This window comes from Uranotaenia lowii, chromosome 1, assembly GCF_029784155.1.
Source record: "Uranotaenia lowii strain MFRU-FL chromosome 1, ASM2978415v1, whole genome shotgun sequence".
Taxonomy (NCBI): domain Eukaryota; kingdom Metazoa; phylum Arthropoda; class Insecta; order Diptera; family Culicidae; genus Uranotaenia; species Uranotaenia lowii.
Window position 1 is genome coordinate 2,577,649 of NC_073691.1, and position 16,024 is coordinate 2,593,672.

Here is a 16,024-nt window from a genome sequence, read left to right on the forward strand (position 1 = left end):
CACACACAAACGCGCGCACGCACGCAAGACGACCTGTACCAAATCACGGGAAATCGAAGCTCATAAACATGCTAACAGGCGTGCGGCTATAACACGATCATAACAAAGGTAGAGTGAGAGAGTGGGCGTAAAAACACTAGGGAAACGCGTTTTCGCCGTTGTTGTTGGGAATTTGTGAGGGAAGAGTGAGGACGGAAAATCGTGATCCGCGGGAAACTTTCGCGCGCCGATAATTCGGGGATCAATTGATTGTAGCAAATATAATTTTCATCTCACCCGAAACGTTAGACCTCAAACATCGAAAATGGGTGCATAAATTTCACAGGCAAACAGTTTGGACTCGCAGTACCTCTAGCTATTTCAACTTGTCTTCACTTGCGGTGTGATATGATTTCCGCCAGCTATGAATAAATTTCCAGGCTCAACAAAATTTGGATAAAACGAAGTAGAGAAAATCAATTGATTGTTTGAAAAAACCTTTTTACTCAAACACAAACGGCTTTTTATTGATTGTTATCGATGTGTTTACATTTTTGGGTAGTAAATGGCAACAGAAATGAGATTTTGTTTAATATTTGAAGTTTAATTATTTTGTAAAAGTATAGGTATAAATAATAGCATATTACCAATTTTGAAATTTTTATATATTCAAATCAAAATAAGTATAGAGATGGAAATATGATAGCTGCCTAATACTTGATTGACCGACCCCCTTAAAAATGTTCATTCATCAAAAAAAACGGGAGGTGTACTAACTGTGACGGGATGTCATCGAAGTATAGACTACACCGTGGTTACGATACGATTGATTGTCTTTATTGAATCTAGTCTAATTGATACTTATTGCTAAAGCATGCTTACAGAGAGAGAGAAAACGAAAATGAGAGAATCGGAGGTGCCCGGTAGTATGTGGGAATTTATTGCAGTTGACAAAGTGTCGATAATTGCGGATAATGTGTAATTGGAGAAAGGTTCAAATTTAGCCTGGGAACTATGCATCGTTGGCGGTTGCGGCATAGGCTGTTGAACTTGAGCGTTCTTGCCCATGTTGCGAGACTTTGGCGATGAGAAATATTGTTGCTGTGCCACATCGGTTGACCGTATGCAGCTAAGATAATTAATGCACTACATCTCCCCCTTTTAAGGAAAATGATGATCGTAGAGAAATCATTTGGACACTTTTCTCCATTGTACCAAACACCTCCAATTTTTTAGGCTATCATATAGATTTTGTTGTTTAGTTTTTATTACACTTTGATAATTCTATTTTTGTGTACCGTTTTTTGTTCGTTTGTTTCACAATTTTTTATTTTTACATTTGGGTGGTCGATTGCAAGAACCTCGTAAGGTCCGTTATAAACTGCGTCTAATTTTCTATTGTTTTCGGTTTTTAGGAGTATTTTATCTCCTAATTTAATATTTATGGGGTTTGCTATTTCTGCTTGTTTAGATATTCTTCTATGCTTTGATTTGATTAATAGTGCTTTTGCTTTATTTGCTACATATTGCAGTTTAAATTTTAATTCTGTATAATAATTATCATAGTTATAAACTGGATCAATTTTGGAGGGGTTCACTAAACTTCGAGGATAATTTACTAAATTACCAAAAACTAATTCATATGGAGTGAATTTATGTACTGTGTTGGGAGTAGTGTTATAACAAAAAGTATAGAATTGAAGCCAAGAATCCCAATCATCAAGTTGCTCGTTAATGAATTGTCGAAGATATTCATTAAGGCATCGATGATTGCGTTCGAGGGCACCAATTGTTTGTGGATGATAAGCTGTAGAAAAGTTGTGGTTAATTGACAGTAGTTGACATATATTTTTGAACAGTTCATTTTTATATTCTGTTCCTAAATCAGTCTTAATTAAAATTGGACATCCGTATATAAGTATAAAGTGCTCAATAAATGCTTTCGCTAATGTTTGAGCTTGCTTATCAGGTATAGGTATGGCAATAACATACTTTGTGAGGTCACATTGTAATGTTAAAGCATATCTATTGCCTTTTCTGGTTTTAGTCATAGGACCTATTGTATCAATGGACACAACATTAAATGCTTTAGTGGCTGTAGTGGTTTCAATGAATTTTTCTTCCGTATGTACGGTGTGTTTGTTTCTTTTACAATCAATGCAGTTCTTAACAAACTGGCTGATAGTGTTTCTCATATTTTTCCAGTAGTATGTTTTTCGTAGTTTATGCCATAATCTTGTAGTACCAACATGTCCTCCAAGCGGGGATGTATGGTTCTCAAGGATGATTTGATTTATGTCATTTTGTTTTGTAACAGTTATCGCTGGTGTATAGATAATTATGACGACTTCGTTGTTTGATTGATTGTAAAGCGATTTAAATGTTTCAGTATTGATTTTCGAAAAAATAATACTGTTTCTTGCAACTGCTAGCTTTTTAATATTCAAATAATTGGCCATTTCGTTAATTGTGTCGATAATTTCTTCGAAATCTTTAGTAGATGTGCACATCTTTGCAGAAAATTGCGCTTGAGCAAGATTCTTTTTCATTTTTTTATCATATATTTTTATTGACACTGCTGTCTGTATTTCGTCAATTTCGGTTATTAATTTGGGAAGATCAAACGCATCAATGTTATTCACTGAGTCGTATGCTCTAAGGTGATCAGTCTTTGAGCTACAGGTTTGAGTGACATTGTTGGGTTCACTTCTTGTCATGGACCTCGTCTGTATCGGTAAGACCGATATAGTTTTTAGATCATCTGAATCAACAATAACACGTGAAAGTGCGTCGGCGCCAACGTTTAGTTTCCCTTCAACGTGTTCAATGTCGAATTCAAATTCTTCTAAGTCAACTCGTATCCTAGTCAATCTTGACGAAGGATTTTTCATTGCGAATAAATATACGAGAGGTCGGTGGTCAGTTTTGACTGTAAACCTCCTGCCGTATAGATAAGGTCGAAAATGTGTGATTGCCCAGTGGATTGCAATTAGTTCTTGTTCTATGGTGGACTTATTTCGTTCACCTTTAGTAAAGGACTTACTTGCATATGCCACTGGCAAATAAGTGTCTCCATATGGTTGAGTTAACATAGCACCACATGCTATTTTAGATGCATCGGTACTTAAGATAAAAGGCTTTTTGAAATCGGGAAATTTCAAAATTTGGGGGGATACTAATTTATTTTTCAAAGTTTGAAATGAATTTTGACAATCCCGGGACCATTCGAACTTTACATTTTTCCGTAATAAATTATTCAAGGGATGGGCTAATTCTGCAAAGTATGGAATAAAACGCCTGTAATAATTACAAAATGCAACGAATCGTCGAACGTCGTCTGCATTTTTCGGTGTAGGAAAATTACTTATTGCTGAAAATTTTGATTTATCAGGCTTGATTCCTTCATTTGAAATATGGTGACCAAGATAAGTCACGTCCGAACAAAAGAAAAGACATTTGGTAGGGTTTAGCTTCAAATTTCGTTGACGAAGCTTTTCAAAAACAAGTTCTAAATTTTGTAAATGATGCTTAATTGAACAGCCGATGACAATAATATCATCGATGTACAAAAATGCACAGTCCGCGGGCAGACCACTCAAAGCTATGGTCATCATCCTCTGAAAACTGTTAGCTGATATGTTGAGACCAAAAGGAAGTCTCTTGAACTGGTAATGACCTGTTTCGGTGGAGAAGGCTGTAAATTGTTTTGAGGCTTCATCAATTTCGATTTGATGAAATCCCGACATCAGATCTAGAGTAGAGAAATATTTTGCTCTACCTAACTGATCTAGAATGTCATCAATTCTAGGGAGCGGGAATTTATCTCCTAGAATTTTCTTATTCAGTTGTCTGAAATCTACAACCAGACGCCATTTTTTATCGTCTGTCGTAGATTTCTTAGGGACAACAAGTATCGGTGAGTTGTAAGGAGATATTGAAGGCTGTATAATGTCTCCTTGTAACATTTGATCAACTATAACTTTGATTGCCTCGCGATGAATTTCAGGAAGTCTGTAATTTTTTATGTAAACCGGAGAATTGTCGGTGAGATTTATTGTCTGTTTATAAAAATTATTACATGTAAGATAATCAGTTTCCAAGGCAAAAATGTCCTGATATTTCTTGCACAAATTCATCACATTAAGTTTTACATCTTGTGAGGTATGTTCCAAATTAAGCTCAGATAATAACTGCTGATGCCTAGAACCATCGCTTGATAATTTATTGAAAGAGTAAATTTCATAGTTTTCAATGTCGAATAAGTGGCGAGAAAAATTTCGTTTTACTTTGACCGTTTCGTTTGTGGTGTTCAAAAATTTCAAAAAGGGATTGTTGGAATTGATTATAGAATTAGAGATGAACACTCCTGGCACTATTTCATTGGATTTTACCAAGAAGGTTTTGTGAGTATCTCCGATATTTATGCGTCTGAACACTTCGCATCGAGGTGGAAGAAAAATATTGCCGTCCATGTCATCATGAATGGGAATTTCGAAAACTTCTGATTTGCATCTACCTGTTAGCATCCAAGTGTCATAATTAATTGAACAGAAATAATTGCATAAAAAATCTCTACCGAGTATTCCATCGGTGGGGATCGGTAATTGACCATCAACTAATTGAAATTTATGTTGCAGTTTTCTTTGATTTGGTAGTAAGATATTTGTTGTAGCAGTACCTAAAGTAGGCACTGAATGATCGTTAATTCCAGAAATGTAGCATTGGTCATTAGTATTAACAAAAGTTGTGGGGAATATTTTGTTGGTCTTGAAAATAGATATTTCTGCTCCAGAATCCACCAGCAAGGTGCATACTGTTTCTAGAAAATCTAATTTCAGGACTACAAAATTACTACATGATGGGTTAATGGAGAAAAAATGTTTCACTGGCGATGTAGTATTTGTGATAACTGCTGGGGAGGGATTTGTTGCTCCGTTTGCTGGATGTTTGCTATTCCCCCGCTTTGTGGTTGAAGTTGGGGGAGCTGCGAGTTTCCCTGGCTGTTGTAAAATATCTGGCGGCCAGGTGGTCCTTGGTAACGTGGGTAGGATTGATGATTGATCCCACCGCGCCAATTATTGTTTGGTCTGTAATTATATCGCTGACCATGATTTTGATTTGAAAAGTAGCGATCCCCACTATAGGTGTTCCTACCTCGGAATCTGTTTCCTCGGCTAAAATTTCCGCGGCCTCGACCTCGGTGGTGGTTATTAAAAGAATACATTTCATGGTTATTATTTTCTCTTACATGAAATAATTGCGGACGGGTTTCTCCCATCGTGTCACTCTCTTGCAGTTTTTGCACTGCTTCTTTAATATTTGCAAAGTTACCTGCTTTTAAAATTAACTTGGTGTCGGAATTTTTTATGCCACTGATGAGTGTTTCCACTCCCCGTTTAGTGGCCATAGTCTCCGCTCTATCGTGGGGAATTCTTTCGGCAACATACATATTTTGCAATTCATTAGTGAGAATCTCTACCGAATCACAGAATTTTTCGACGGAAGAGTCTTGCTTTACCACCTTCAGTTTAGCCACAATGCTGTCAGAATTTTTCTTTGACGAACATCGCGTTTTTATTGTGTCAATTATTTGTTGGAGATTATTTTGCTCTCCCACTGCCTGGCGTGAAATTCCAGTCAGTCTAGTTTTAATGAAACGAACAACGGTAATACGAGCCGCAGCTTGTTGTTCTGCCGATGCTGCTGCAAATTCTGAGTCCACAATGTCTGAAAACAGTGACACTGCGTCCAAAAAAGCATCTAATTTTTCTGGTGATCCGTCATAGGTGTTAACCAACGCGGTACCTAGTTTAATGTCAACCACTGGCATTTTTACAAATTTTTTAGACAGTATTTGACAAAAGATAATCGCTATCACTGTAGATTTAAAACTTGGCGAATGATTACTCGAGTATGGAAGTCTAATATTAATGAAGTCAATTATTTCCGCATACGTTAATTTTTTTACTTTGATTAAAAAATGGAATTCACTAGATGTAAATTCTTCTTCATTTATTGCAAGTAAATCTCCTATTTCATTATAAAGTTGCTTGCAGTACCTTAACTTGTTTACCAAAGTTTTAGTTTTATAACTCCTGTTTGGAGCTTTCTTGAAATTGATTGAAATTTTGTTAAGATCTCCTAGCTTATGTTGAATTATAATTTTATCCTCGTCTATGCCCATTTATTGATAATAAATTTAAAATTGGCAATTTATCACCAATGGTGTGACGGCTACTGTTTACCTCCATGCTCCGAGTTATAGGTGAAGCTCAACGGGACGACGCACTCCTCGATCCCATTCCTCGTGGAAACGCGCTCTTCTACACGGTTCGAATTTCCTCAGTCACCTTCACTGCTGGGGAGGGCCACCTTCACTGGATTTCACGATTCGTAACGCCTTTGTCGTTGAGGCGCACACACGGTTTGTTGAATCACTTTTGTTGTTGTTTTTTTTTTCACTGTTTGCATTATTTTTAAGCGATGCAGACGCTTATCACTTGTTTAAACAAAGTTTGTGATTTACTGTTTATCGTTTTTAGGGGTCAGATTTAATTTTAACCACTACACTTTATCTTCGGTATTTTGGGACTTGCATCCTTTTTCAAAAGCTTTTCTGCGCGTTCTTTTAAGTTGCCAGTTGACAAGTTTGAACATTACTTGCAATATATTTATTGCTAATAAGAACCACAATTTAAGTTCGTGTTCCTTGTGCCTATCATTGTTAATCTCAAGTTCATTTACAACATTAACATCACCACTAATGGTTGTTTCCTTCGATTTTGTCGTTCCCATCACTCACGATTATTTCGAACACTTCTTTGTTTTTAATTCACGAATTTTTCGAACACTTATTCGTATTCAATTCACGAATATTTCGACACTTCTGTTTTTGATATTGCGATTCACTAATTACCGAGTCAAGGTCGCCATGTACTAACTGTGACGGGATGTCATCGAAGTATAGACTACACCGTGGTTACGATACGATTGATTGTCTTTATTGAATCTAGTCTAATTGATACTTATTGCTAAAGCATGCTTACAGAGAGAGAGAAAACGAAAATGAGAGAATCGGAGGTGCCCGGTAGTATGTGGGAATTTATTGCAGTTGACAAAGTGTCGATAATTGCGGATAATGTGTAATTGGAGAAAGGTTCAAATTTAGCCTGGGAACTATGCATCGTTGGCGGTTGCGGCATAGGCTGTTGAACTTGAGCGTTCTTGCCCATGTTGCGAGACTTTGGCGATGAGAAATATTGTTGCTGTGCCACATCGGTTGACCGTATGCAGCTAAGATAATTAATGCACTACAGAGGTATCCATAAAAGAATAACAAGAAATTAAATTGAATTCCACCAAAAATTGAAGTGTGAAATTCCTAAAAAGCCAAACATCAAAAAGCCACTGAGCATATTCACATAGCTAAGCCAGTGTTAACGCGGCAATATGAAAGTGGGAAATAAATTTTTCTCCACCACTTTCGCGGTGCGGTTTTGTTTAAAAGATTAGCCGGGGGTGTAATAATTTTCCGTCCGTCCGTTGTTGTTTGTTCTTGAGCGGATCGAACTGGCCGGATTAATCTCAGCAGTTACCCAGACGCTTCAAGGTATCCGAAACCCCAGTTGGTATCAGAAAGTGGCAGTCCGGAGGCCCCTCTCCCTTCTGGAAACTGGATGGGTGGGTTTGCTGACCGACCACTTGACTGGAAGGCCCGGGCGGCAGAAAAAGAAGGTGATGAAAAATCGAACACGCTTTCCCCTGATGTCGGCCAGCTGTGTGTGGTTTGGCTATAATTTTCGCCGGGCTAAATGCCTTTACCCAAGCCAAGAGCTCTCGCCTCTATTGATGATGTCATTCGACCGAACAAAGTTCTCTGGAGTATGGTGTTTTGAATGGAAGTTCCGTTGTTTTCCCGGAGGGGTGATGGCCATTTGTTGTTTATTGTTTTTTCATCCACATGGAGTGGTCGTTTTTCCATACGCTATGTTGTTGATTGAAAATGATGGCATGTGCGATTAGTCTGAATGGAATAAGCTATTGGTAGTTTTTAGCACATGTTAAAATAAATTTTTCGATTTAGATGACAATTTTAGGATAAAATTCGAGCGAAATCTACAACATTTCAATTCTATATTGAATTTCAATTAACAATTTCCTTTTTATTCACAACAGATGCTACCGATACTGTAACAGCGCTGAAAGAGGAACGTCTGGAGATTCACATTGAACGCACATCTGCAGGGCTCGGTTTGAGCATAGCCGGTGGTCGGGGTAGTACGCCCTTCAAAGGTGATGATGAGGGCATCTTCATTTCTCGAGTGACTGAGGGTGGACCGGCAGATCTGGCTGGTCTGCGAGTCGCTGATAAGGTAAGGCTGAGAAAAATGAAACCAGCTAGCTATTCGATTAGAATGTAATTAACGGCATCCTATGCATTCTTTCATCTTCTCGTCCAGCTCCTTAAAGTGAACGGCATTTCGGTAGAGGATGCCGACCACTACGATGCAGTGGAGGTTCTCAAAGCCTGTGGCTCCGTACTGGTGCTGCACGTTGCACGAGAAGTGACGCGGCTAATTGGACATCCGGTGTTCGATGAGACCGGCTCGGTAGCACAGATAGTGGAACAGCAACAGCAGAAAACGATTCCTCCGCCAATCACCATCGATCAACCGGCACTGGACGGGGGTGGGGGTGTTGTCGGTGGCGAGATACATCCTTCGTTTAATGTAGTCGGCTTGCCGAACGGAAATGCTGGCACACCCCCGACCACTGTGAGTCTGCTGAACGGAAATGAAATTACCCACAAGGTAATCCTCCACACGACACTCATTCGCGATCAAATTGGCCAGGGGCTCGGATTCAGTATAGCCGGGGGAAAGGGCCATGCCCCGTTTAAGCACGGTTCCGAGGGAATCTACATTTCACGGATCACCGAAGGTGGAGTGGCTCACAAGGACGGAAAAGTCCTGGTGGGCGATAGAGTGCTAGCAGTGAGTATTCAGATAACCGTTTAACATCAACATTTCATCCAAACTCATTCAATTTCTTTCTCTTACCTTCCCGTTCGTAGATCAATGGTGTAGACATAACGAATGCCCATCACGACTACGCCGTACAGTTGCTAACGGATCACCAGCGCTTTGTGCGATTAGTTGTTCAGCGGGAAGTTAAGGGACCACTGGAGCCTCCCACCAGTCCCCGAAGTCCACTTCTGACCAGCCTCAATCCCAGCGGTTACATGGCCAATCGACCGGGTGAGTATAATTCTCCCAGCTTTTTAAGGGTTGGTTTTGTTTTGTTTGCAACTTAAAAGTTGTCAAAATTCAAAGGTTTTTATTGGTCCTGCTTAATTTTCGTCGGAATTGTAGTATCATTATTTGAACTCTATATTAAAATGTTAAAAATGTTCCTTTAACGCCCATAAAATTTTAGGAGGATCATTTTTAAAATCTTTTCTGATTCCTGCAGGTGCACTCGCAAACATTTATAGTTCAAAATTAGATTTTTTTTTCAATTTGATATTACCACACAGAGATGGTGGTCTAGCGCTGATGTGGTCTAGTGGATAGGCTGGCGCGAGTCTGGTAACCCAGGCGTACTGGGTTCGATTCCCGGTATCGGCAAGAAAAACTTTTGGGTTCTAATCCCATAAGTTGCCGACGAGATGCTTGGGGAGTAAGTGAAGGCCAGTCTCGAACCCACCTTTGTCCTTCCTCCAACTGGTATCAGGAGGGGTTGGTTTATTATCTTGAACTGCATTCTGTCCATATCCAGCTGGAATGAATATAATGAAGTGCATGATGGTCTAACCAACGTCTCATGATCGCTTACTATTCTACGCTGCCTACTCTAAACTTTAAAATTTTCTTCTCCAAAAAACGATCACTAATTTTCATTTCCAGCGTCAGCTCCCCGAGCTATTTAAACGCCACAAAAAAAATATTATCACACAGAGATTTTTATTAATGTAACTTTCAAATGTGATAAGAAGGACTGTTTACGAAAGAAAGTGGACACGGGTTTTAAAATGTTATTAAGTAAATGTACCAGCTAGAATTGTTAAAAATTATGTTGAATTGTTTGTTAAACTCTGCTTAAGGCAATACACTTAAAAAATGCTGGAAAAGTTGGATTGAAGGTGGCAAAGTTAACCCATCGTTGGATGAATCAAAAATGAAAGCAAAAATGATTTGCGAAAAAGTTAGCTGCCACTTGTTTCTTAAATTCTAGAAATGCGTGTTTTTTTCTTTGAAATTATAAGCAACTCGACTTTCACAAGATACGTGATAATAATAAATTTTGAATCTTTTTTTTGCTCACGAATCCTAATTCTGTTTCGATTCTAATGTGAATTTTTTTTTCTCTTCACATCAGCGTACACTGGTTATCGTCGCTCAATCGAAGACTCTCCGGTCGAATCGACGACGCCAGCTGCAGCGATGGCCACTGATATCGCTGCGCAAGCATCAAAGCCTGAACCAGATGTGAAGCACACCACCGTTTCGAAGGTAAGTAGCAATATGCCTTCGCCGCGGCGAAGTGTGCGTAGCAAACATCCCACTAGCAATTGCATTAGAGTTTGGTAACATCCATCCACCCACCCAATCACCCGTTGTTTCCATATAGTCCGTTTGTTTTGTCCCACCGGTTTTTTGTCCATTTTTGTTCCATTTTTTCATGTACACAAATTACACATTACACAAACCGCAAAAATCTCATGTGCACTACCATCGAATCACATTTGTGACACACCCACAGCAACAGCAACTGCAACAACATCGGCAACCAATGGTGTCCGAACAGGCATCGCACCAACCACCCCAACCCGCCCCACGAAAAGTATTAGCGTCGTCAAATTCGCCTGTAAATAACAACAGCAACAGCAACAGCAATGGTAGTAGTAGTCCCTCTAACGACAGCCACAGTCAGAACACTGTCATCAACAACACCACGTCAAACACAACGACAACGAATGGTGGCAGCAACGGCAGCGTTAGTTCGCATCATCCGACATCATCATCACTGGTAACTGGTAACGGTACAAGTAATAGCAATAACAGTTTGGTAGCCAAAGGTGCTACCAATAACAACAACAGCAGCCAGAATGCGGAAGAGCCGCAGGTGAGTTAACGCTCGATCGAGTGTGCGGAATGTGGATCGAGCCCGAGGGATGCCGTTAATATGCCTGCAAACGGATCCCCCGAATCACTTTTTGATGCACACGAATTTTAGTTTTTAGTTTTGTCATCAAACACTTGAGTGTTAGATAAAAAAAGACAATTAAGTTTTGCACGACGCGTTTAAGCGGAAACACTTATAGTTTTAAGTGTGTGTCTATTAACAATATCCTTTTAAGGTTATTCGTATCGCTAGGATTGTAGACGTTTTCCAGTGCTAGGGAAATTCAAGAAAGAGTTAGTATTTTTCTGCGGCTTTGAAATCCTTAACGAAAAAGTAGGTTGTAAAATCTGAAGGGATCCACATAGGTATAGCTAAAGTAGTTGCACTTGTTAAAATACCTTTTAAACAGTTTTCATAGCAGTTTTCTTTTCAATAGACGTTTTATAGGATTTAAAATTGATTGTAAAAGAGAAAAAATCTGGTATGTCAAAAGACTCAATCATTAGGGAAACCGCAGTGAAACCGGAGATTGTAATCATCAACAACTTCGAATGTTCCTTTTATAGGTCTCTGTACAATTCTACCCATTTCTAGAGCCAATTTCAGGTATTCCTCACATGCAAAAAAACTCACAAGTGTTGATCATTGCTAATACTTTGGATTAGTGCCTGGTTAAGGATAGAAGTGGCTATAAGATTTAATAACCAGTGCAATTTTCGAAAAATTATGCACACATGTAATTATGGTATATTGGTGAATTTAGTTGCTCAAAAACCCTCTTTCTCTTATTCCTTAAAGATTGAGCGTTCACCGAAATAGTTAGAAAACGGCGATATTACTAAAAAACATCAAGTTTGCTTAAAATTTATTACCAAAGGCAAATTTGGCACAATGATTTATAGTTAAGAAATACTTCGCATTTTTCAAGAAAGGGTCTCTTTTGTACAAAATAGACATCGCCGTAACTTCAATTTTGAACTCCCATGAATCTGATTATTTTTCGTACAAACCTTCTATTGAAGATTTATTAACTCAACACTTTCTGTTAAAAAAAAATAAGGTAGAGTACAAATGAACAAGTGATTTGTTCATGATTGTTCGACATTGTCTGTTTGTTGGATGAAAAACACGGGGTTCGACAATACTGCCGTTCTACGCAAAAGTGTCTTATGTGACTTTTGGGTCATTTTTATTAATATTATTTATTTATTAGATTCCTAGCTAACCCTATGCAGATTCTACGCACAAATGTCACACGAAGCATTTATGACTATAACTTGCAAACAGGGTTCAGAATCGTCGAAAGGAAAGAATTAAATGGAAATTTGCTTCTATTCGTCTCACTTTAACAAATTTCAATTTCCAGCAGTTCACTTTCGTTACTCAAATGAAATTGAATCTACTCGGGTGCAACAAAGAAATTCGAATGTCAACAGATAAGAATTTCAATGATGCTTTGAACTGCCCGCAATCATTGTTATTCAATTTCGACGTTAAACGAGACTTTCAATGTAACAAAACAGGCAATTGTGATGCGCGAACAACCAAGAGCCACTCATTCGAACCGGTTCTTCAAAACAAACGAAAGATCTGTGGCTCTTGAAAAAAACCGCGTTACGAAAATGAGCCGCGACACGCCGCTTAATACAACACTGGTTGAAAAACTTAACCGCTGCAAAATGCAAGAGAACCGTGGTTCGAGCGAGCCACAGTTCTTTCTTTCTTTCCAAAAGAGTTCTATCAAATAAGCAGCTCTTGGTCCCATAACTAAACAAGCAATATAAATTCTGTTCCTTTATGGCCCGGTTCTTTAGTTCAACTATACAATCCCATACTAATTTGGAGTAACATGTGAACGTACTGAGTGCTCGAAGAGCTGCCCGGCTGAAATGGAACCTAATAAACACTAATAGAATATGATCTCACGTGCATATTTGCATATATCAGTTATTGGCACTTTTTCAATAATCATTCGTTTCTTGTTATCATGACTCGTTCTAATTTCATAGTAAAAAAAACTGATAATCATGATATTATTTTTAAATACTACTTTAAGACAACAAACTAAGCCCTGGAAAACGTCTACAATCAAGTCCGACTAATAATTACCTGTTGATGCATTGATTCATTGTTACCTTTTCTCTTTTTTCTTCCTTTTTCGAATTGCATTGTACTTATCGCCACGTGTTATGAATGTTATTTACCCCGATATTCCCCACTCCCTAATTTGTTTGTGTGTTTCCGGTATTGGCTATTTTCCTGTATACACATTTGAAAAAAACAAAAAAAAACAAAATTCCAATCGAATAAATAAAAAAAAACCCACATAAATCCTTCTGCACAAACACACATACATGCCAAAATGCATTTTCACCGTAACACGCGCGCCAACAAATGAAAAAAAAAAACACGCCGCTCCCTTCAATGGATCACTATCTCTGAACAAAATCAAAACATACACCGCGATCGCTCTCCTGCCAATCGGAAAATATGCGTCACCAAACAACCGAAATGGGAAATTATGAAAAAAAAAACAACGGTAAACCGGAAATCCCAGGTGACAGCCCGGCCAATGACGAGTGCCGACTTCCAGGCCATGATACCGTCGCACTTTATCAGCGGAGGCCGCCAGGTGCACGTCCATCGATCGGAGAACGGCTCCTCGACGGGACACCCGGAGCACGGACCCTCGGTCACGGTTACGGTGCAGAAGGCCCACCCAGATATGCCGATGCTTCCGCCAGCGCCCACCGAACTCGGCACCGTCACCGAGACCATCACAAAGTCGACCTTCACTGAGACGGTAATGACTAGGGTTACTGACAATCGGTTATTGGAACCACTAATCAGTGAGGTGAATACCAAAAAACAATCAATCTTTTTTATACCTACGTACATTGCCATTGGTTCTCGCGAAAATGAGAACGGTTAAGTTCACTTAGTCGATATTTAGTTATATCTACCACCCACCCCGGTTTGCGGGAGCAAAGCCTCTATCTCTCTTTACAAGGTTTTAGTTCTTCCTAAGTGTTGTTCACATACATGTACCAATGAATTAAGCACATTCTCTCTATTTTAGCTTTTTCATTATCGTTTTCATTCTTTAAATTTGTTTTTGTTTGTGGTTACACACTTTGGTAGCTCAGCCTTAAATAGTCTGCTTTCGCCCCGCACTTTTCTACCAGAATACAGAGTGTCATTTTTTGTAAAAAATTATATTTCTAAAGTTTTCTAACATTACTTTTGTTCAAAGATTTTAAAAAATTGTAATAATACCACTTTTAATAGTTTACAACTCTTATGATAGCTTCTAATTTACACAAAGAAGGTAGATTTTCTTTAAAGGTCAAATTTCTTCGAACAGATAATAATGTTTAATCTCGACGTAAACGACCAGAGAATGCGACCAGAAATATATGGGACTACCAACAATCTAAAATAAACAATCATGAAATTTGGTTGAAGTTTAGAATGAATAGAAACAGCACAAAAAAAAAACAATATTATCTCGAAACAGGTTTAATTCCTGATTTTTTTCAAATAAAGTAAATAAATATAAAAAAATTATAACTAGAATGCTAAAAACGAATAAAAAATTATAAATGAACCCGAAAAATCTAAAAAGAATCTAGAAAAAATAACCGAACCAAAAAACTGAAAAAAATGAAAGTATATATCGATGTGACTGTAGCTCACGGACAAGTAATTTGCAACATAGTGAAGGCGTGTTCATTGCTGTTAAGCAATGTATAGAAGCGACTTTAGTCTGTAGACAATCGTGAACGCCTTGAACAAGTTGTTACAAAAATTAAACAGCGCCGAAGAATCCTATGCTTTTGTTGAATTTATTTACAAATACTGATGTTTCTACTTATGAAACACACTACAAATTATGTTGTAGTTCCGGCTGGAGACTACAATTTCCCGAGTCTCTCGTGGAGGCTTGATGAATTACGCAAATCGCAGAATAAAATGGAAGCCAATGAAGACGTGCTGGCGACGAAGGGAGCCAAATACTTTTGAGTTACGTAACAGTTTTCTCAGGCGATGCATCAATAACATGGAGAGGAAATTGAAAAATCATCCGTCTAACTTCTGGAAGTTCATCAGCTTTCCATCTCGAGTTACATTGGAAGGTCACTCTTCTGAAATTGTAGCTGAATCTGAAAACTTGTTCGCAGAATTATTCACACTTCACAATTCCCGCCTACTACTAACGAATACCTCGAAGCATTGCCCATCCTTGACGTCATCTTACTTCAGCCCCTTCCACCCAGAATGAAGTCTTGGCAGCCTTTAAAGCCGTTGATCCATCAAAAGGACTCGGCCCAGACGGTTTTTCTCCGTTTCTAATATTGAAAATTGCCAATTCGCTTGCTGAACCATTAAAATTGATTTTTAATCGATTGCTTACTGAAAGTTTTTTCTCTAGCATTTCAAAACTGGCTGCTATAACTTCCATTCACAAATCAGGGAATATGAGAGACGAATCTCAATAATCTGCTCAATAACCATCTATGAAAGAAACTTACAATGCCGCTAAACCGATAATACTAGAGCATCAACATGCTTTCGTAAAGAAAATATCGACTGCAACAAAAAGCAACAAGTTGACGCTATTTATATGGATTTCTCCAAAGCATTCGATAAGGTACCGCACGATCTTGCAATACAGAAAATCGAACATCATGGATTTCCGTCGTGAGCTTCAACGTGGTTACATTCTTACTTGACGAAACGTCAAGCATTTGTGAACTTAGGAGGGATAAGAGGGAGGGATCCCAGCCGTATGACGTTCCATCCGGAGTACCCCAGGGATGTCACTTAGGCCCGCTCATCTTTATACTGTTCGTAAATGATCTAGCTGGGATTCTGAACCCGTCGAAGTTATTGTACGCAGACGATCTCAAAATTTAACAAT

General features: G+C 38.6%; 1 protein-coding gene across 20 annotated transcripts in view; it reads left to right on the forward strand.

Annotated features, from left to right (window-relative positions):
- Positions 1–16,024, forward strand: part of LOC129750843 (protein lap4-like) — a 128,287-nt gene that overhangs the window by 77,393 nt on the left and 34,870 nt on the right. For 16 of the 20 annotated variants that reach the window (XM_055746017.1, XM_055745974.1, XM_055745993.1 and 13 more), the window contains 6 exons: positions 8,155–8,351; positions 8,439–8,972; positions 9,053–9,236; positions 10,357–10,490; positions 10,741–11,103; positions 13,661–13,957. In XM_055746017.1, the coding sequence (XP_055601992.1) occupies positions 8,155–8,351; positions 8,439–8,972; positions 9,053–9,236; positions 10,357–10,490; positions 10,741–11,103; positions 13,661–13,957 (1,709 nt within the window). The remainder of the gene's footprint in view (positions 1–8,154; positions 8,352–8,438; positions 8,973–9,052; positions 9,237–10,356; positions 10,491–10,740; positions 11,104–13,660; positions 13,958–16,024) is intronic. The other 4 variants (XM_055746041.1, XM_055746059.1, XM_055746070.1 and 1 more) reach the window with 4 other exon arrangements.